The 4573-nt window shown below is 40.8% G+C and overlaps 1 pseudogene and 1 gene segment (V, D, J or C); both read right to left on the reverse strand.

Moving 5' to 3' along the window:
• Positions 1-947: 947 nt before the first annotated feature.
• LOC120786033 lies at positions 948-1437 on the reverse strand (annotated as a pseudogene).
• Positions 1438-4048: 2611 nt separating this feature from the next.
• Positions 4049-4573, reverse strand: LOC120786034. The segment is given in 2 exon segments: positions 4049-4371; positions 4479-4573. Coding segments are annotated over 2 exon segments (414 nt in total).

Genomic DNA, 4573 nt, shown 5'->3' on the forward strand with positions numbered 1-4573 from the left:
CTTCCAGGTCAACGTGGACAAGAAGTCCCAGAAACACTCGGAGGAATGGGAATTTGAACATGTGCATTTCACTGACAACCGGACAACTCCGTCTGCTGAGGAAGATCATGTGAAATGAACTGAAAGTTCCACAACGGATACTGAACGGAGAGAGACTGGAGATTTTGTCAACAGCTGTTTCCAAGGTCAAGACTTAACTTTCAGTCTAAATGTATTTGTTGGGTTTTTGAGTTGCATGTCAGAGAGAACGTGTTGCTGCATATGCTTTGGCAGTTTATATACTTGTAGTTATATATACATGTAGATACAGTTTATCCAGTCAGTCGCTTATGTCTTTTGCCTTTTTCTGATTTCAGTTGATGCTGAGCTTTTCCTCAGATACTATTAGTTCACATATTTAAGACAATGTTTTGTGAGATCTGACAGACGTTTGGGTTTTGTTTGTGTCGTCTTTGATCATGAAGGTTTCTGATGCTGATCTGTGTCGTCATATTTTCTTCTCACAGCCTATAGTTGAGATAGCTGTGATCCAGTGTGCAGCTGAGGTCAAAGGTCATCACAAGGCCTTTTGTCATTCACTGTCTCAGGTTGGCTCCTCTTGATTTATTTACAAGTCAGATAAGAACATGTGACTATAACTGGATGTGAATGGATGGAGACAAGCTGTGATGAAGAAAGTTATTTGATTTCCACCAAGATCAGTGTTTTGATATTAAACTTGTTTTGATACATGTTGAAACCACTTCATGAAATTTTCTGTGTACGGTGTGTGTGTGTGTGTGTGTGTGTGTGTTTGCGTGTGTGTGTGTGTGTGTGTGTGTGTGTGTGTGTGTGTGTGTCTGTGTGTCCTCAGTCAACTGTATCAGTCTCTGCAGTAGCTTCCAGCTGCAGCAGCAAGTTCAGTTTCTCTTCAGTCTGACTGAGGGAGGTTTTTGTACGACACTTTTTCACTGTATCAACACATACTGACTGTTTAGCCAGCGTTGACTTTTACAGTAGAAACTGCTGCATCTTCAGCCTGGACTCGACTGATGGTCAGAGTGAAGTCAGACTTTGATCCACTGCCTGTAAAACGGCCTGGAATCCCTGATGCTCGAGTGGTAGCACTGTAAATAAGTAGTTTAGGAGTTTCTCCGTCTCTCTGTTGGTACCAGGCTAAAATGTGGTAGTTGCTAGCCACATAAACATCCTGACTGGTCCTACATTTGATGGCGACGGAGCCTCCCAGAGCAGAGCTCACTGCTCCAGGCTGAGTCACTGTGAGCTGGCCTCTGGACTCTGAGGACACAGAGACAGAAACATGAAGCAGCGTCACGGTTTTGTCGGCTTGATTTCAGAGGGACGGACGTTGATAGAGGAGAGGAGTTTGATTCTCTGGACTTTACCTGTGAAGCAGCAGCAGAGGAGAGTCCAGATGAGGACGGAGGTCAGCGTCATCTTCTTGATGAGGAGGATTTCTGTGGCTTCTGTTGTCATGAAGGACAGCTGTCAGTCATCCAGTCTTCAACTCTCAGGACTATAAACTCTCCCAGAGCACTGGAGCATGGTGCTGCTGATGCAAAGTGGCTCTCTATGGAAATGCTCTGACTGACTCCAGCAGGGACTTGGATCACTCTGATCATGCTGTTTATCAATGGATCAGTCACAATTTCAGCACACTAATTAGAAATACGTTAATGCTAACTTCTTTGTGAAGTTGCTCAAATTAAAGTGGAGAAATGCTCTTTCAAAATGCCGTTTGTCACAAAACTCCCACTAATTTCACTACCAAATAAATCAATGTCCCCCTCAGACTGAAATTTCAACAAAGTCATTTGTCAATGAAGAAATCAATTTTATGTCTTTATTTTATTTTGACAGAAATTATTAATGCTGAGATATTTAAAAATTAAAAGTTTATACTTTTGTGTGTATTTATGAAGAATTCTGACAGTTTGATCTTTTACCTCACAAATATGGTAAATTTACATATTTTTTGGGTGAATTTTTTTGTTTCAGAGCCAGAGAACCGTGTCTTTCTACAATGAGAGGTTTTGTAAGACGGCTGAATGAGCTTGTATCACTGTGGTGGACTTTTGTTGGGGGAACCAGACTGGATGAAAACTTGAAAAGCGTCTTTTCAGGATGAGAAATATAAAGCAGGATATCATCAGCATCAAGTGATATACGATGTCTTCCATCTGAGATCATTCTGCAGGTATATTCGATTTTCAGAAGATGGATTCAACAAAGAAGTAAATGAAAGAGTTTATAACGTTTAAAATCAGTAAACACCATTTTATCAAATAAGTAATGTCCATGTAAATTATTAAATAGAATAACTGTTGTTATATATTTTTCTCTGGAATGATGACAGGAGATCTACTTAAACTACAGAGACAGAGTCTGTCTCAGCGAGAGATACCAAAAATGTGGTCACATTAGCTCATGACTTTATTAATTAATGATGGTAACAATGTGTAATTCGGGTCACGTCTGAAAACTCTGTCAGTAAAGCTCAACAGTGCCTCTGTTTTCCTGTGGTATCCTAAACCAGGTGCTGGTCTCACACTGCTCTCACAGACTATATGCGATGAAGGTCATGAACAAGCCATTTATCTTTAACAGGTTGGCTCCTCTTGATTAATTAGGAAAATTTGATAAGAACATGTGATTATAACTGGATGTGAATAGATGGTGAGAACATGTGACATCTTGATGTCTGGGACCAGAGAGGCAGGACACATATGCGAACACACAGAGTCAGTGAACTGTAGCTGTCCTCAACATATCATGAGATCTCCACCTTGATGTCAGGATGGTGTTGACCCCAGCACAGATCGCTTAACGTATTTATGCTCCAACAAACCAAATTATTTTCAACATCTATCCAAGTTGTATTTTATTTGACATTCCATGTCAGTGTCCTAATGAACAATGACTGACCTGACATGGGAGAAATACCCCCAACCTCCAAATTGGTCTTGAGTTTTTTTCAAACTAGATTTTGAGGTAGTTTCATGTTTTGGCAATTTTCTGATGAATTCAACATTACATGTCAACAGAGGCAGCTATCATGGACATGCCTTCAGTGGTTATTTTCCATATTAATAACTGTTCTACAGCTTAGTCTCAGGATCGCAGCACTACTCTCAAAAGTTTGCAGTGCTTGAAGAAACAAAATCTTGAAACCCTTGACAAGAAATCAGTACATTTTCATCATGGTCAAACACTGAAGAATTGTAGATTGCTGGGTTGGGAACTTGATCAAATATGTAGGTGTCTGTCTTATGTACAAGATTACACGTTGTTTGGCTTCTCCTCTGCTCAGATGGTCCTCAACATAAGAACAACTATATATCAGTTTAGTTTTTAAAAGCTGTAGCAAGAGTGGACTGTATTATCTCAGTGAGAAATAAAAACCTTTCGGTCAGTCTGAAGTCTCTGTTACAGCTGAACAAGACTTTCAATCTGTCACAGTAAATATAAGAGCACTGGAATCATAGTATTTATCTGGAGCTCATTTTAAAAAAATGTTAATTAGCGGTGTCTCTGTCAGCACTGGAAAACTATTGCTCCTTGCTGTCCTCGGTCTGTCTGGGTTGCGTACTTGCCTTGATATCTGCTGTTACCGATCGCTGTCTTACTACTGCCTGTCTGTCCTCATGTACCTGCATGAGGGTCTTTTATTGTGGCAGAGAGATTTATCTATCTTTATGTGCTTTTTATGGTCGTGCTTCTGCTTTGCATGTGTGTATTTGTGTATATTTATATCGATCAATGTTGTCTTATTTAGTAAATATTTCTGTCAACATTAATATTCCCCATTTCATAGCTTTGCATGTCCTTTATTATGAGCCTCTATGCTCCACGTTAATTGATTAATTTACTTCAAAATTTACTGTACTTTTGGTATAGGTTAGTAAAGTATAGGTTTTTCTTACACAATTTCTGTGTGTGTGTGTGTGTCCTCAGTGAACTGTATCAGTCTCTGCAGTAGCTTCCAGCTGTGGCAGCAAGTTCAGTTTCTCTTCAGTCTGACTGAGGGAGGTTTTTGTACGACGCTTTTTCACTGTGTCAACACATATTGACTGTTGATAACGTGAAAACTCTGACAGTAGTAAACTGCTGCATCTTCAGCCTGGACTCCACTGATGGTCAGAGTGAAGTCAGAGTTTGATCCACTGCCTGTAAAACGACCTGGAATCCCTGATGCTCGAGTGGTAGCATCGTAAATAAGTAGTTTAGGAGTTTCTCCGTCTCTCTGTTGGTACCAGGCTAAACGGTTAGAACCATAAACATCCTGACTGGTCCTACATTTGATGGCGACAGAGCCTCCCAGAGCAGATCTCACTGCTCCAGGCTGAGTCACTGTGACCTGGCCTCTGGACTCTGAGGACACAGAGACAGAAACATGAAGCAGCATCACGGTTTTGTCGGCTTGATTTCAGAGGGACGGACGTTGATAGAGGAGAGGAGTTTGATTCTCTGGACTTTACCTGTGAAGCAGCAGCAGAGGAGAGTCCAGATGAGGACGGAGGTCAAAGTCATCTTCATGATGAGGAGGACTTCTGTGGCTTCTGTTGTCATGAAA

The sequence above is a fragment of the Xiphias gladius genome, chromosome 24, assembly GCF_016859285.1.
Source record: "Xiphias gladius isolate SHS-SW01 ecotype Sanya breed wild chromosome 24, ASM1685928v1, whole genome shotgun sequence".
NCBI lineage: Eukaryota > Metazoa > Chordata > Actinopteri > Istiophoriformes > Xiphiidae > Xiphias > Xiphias gladius.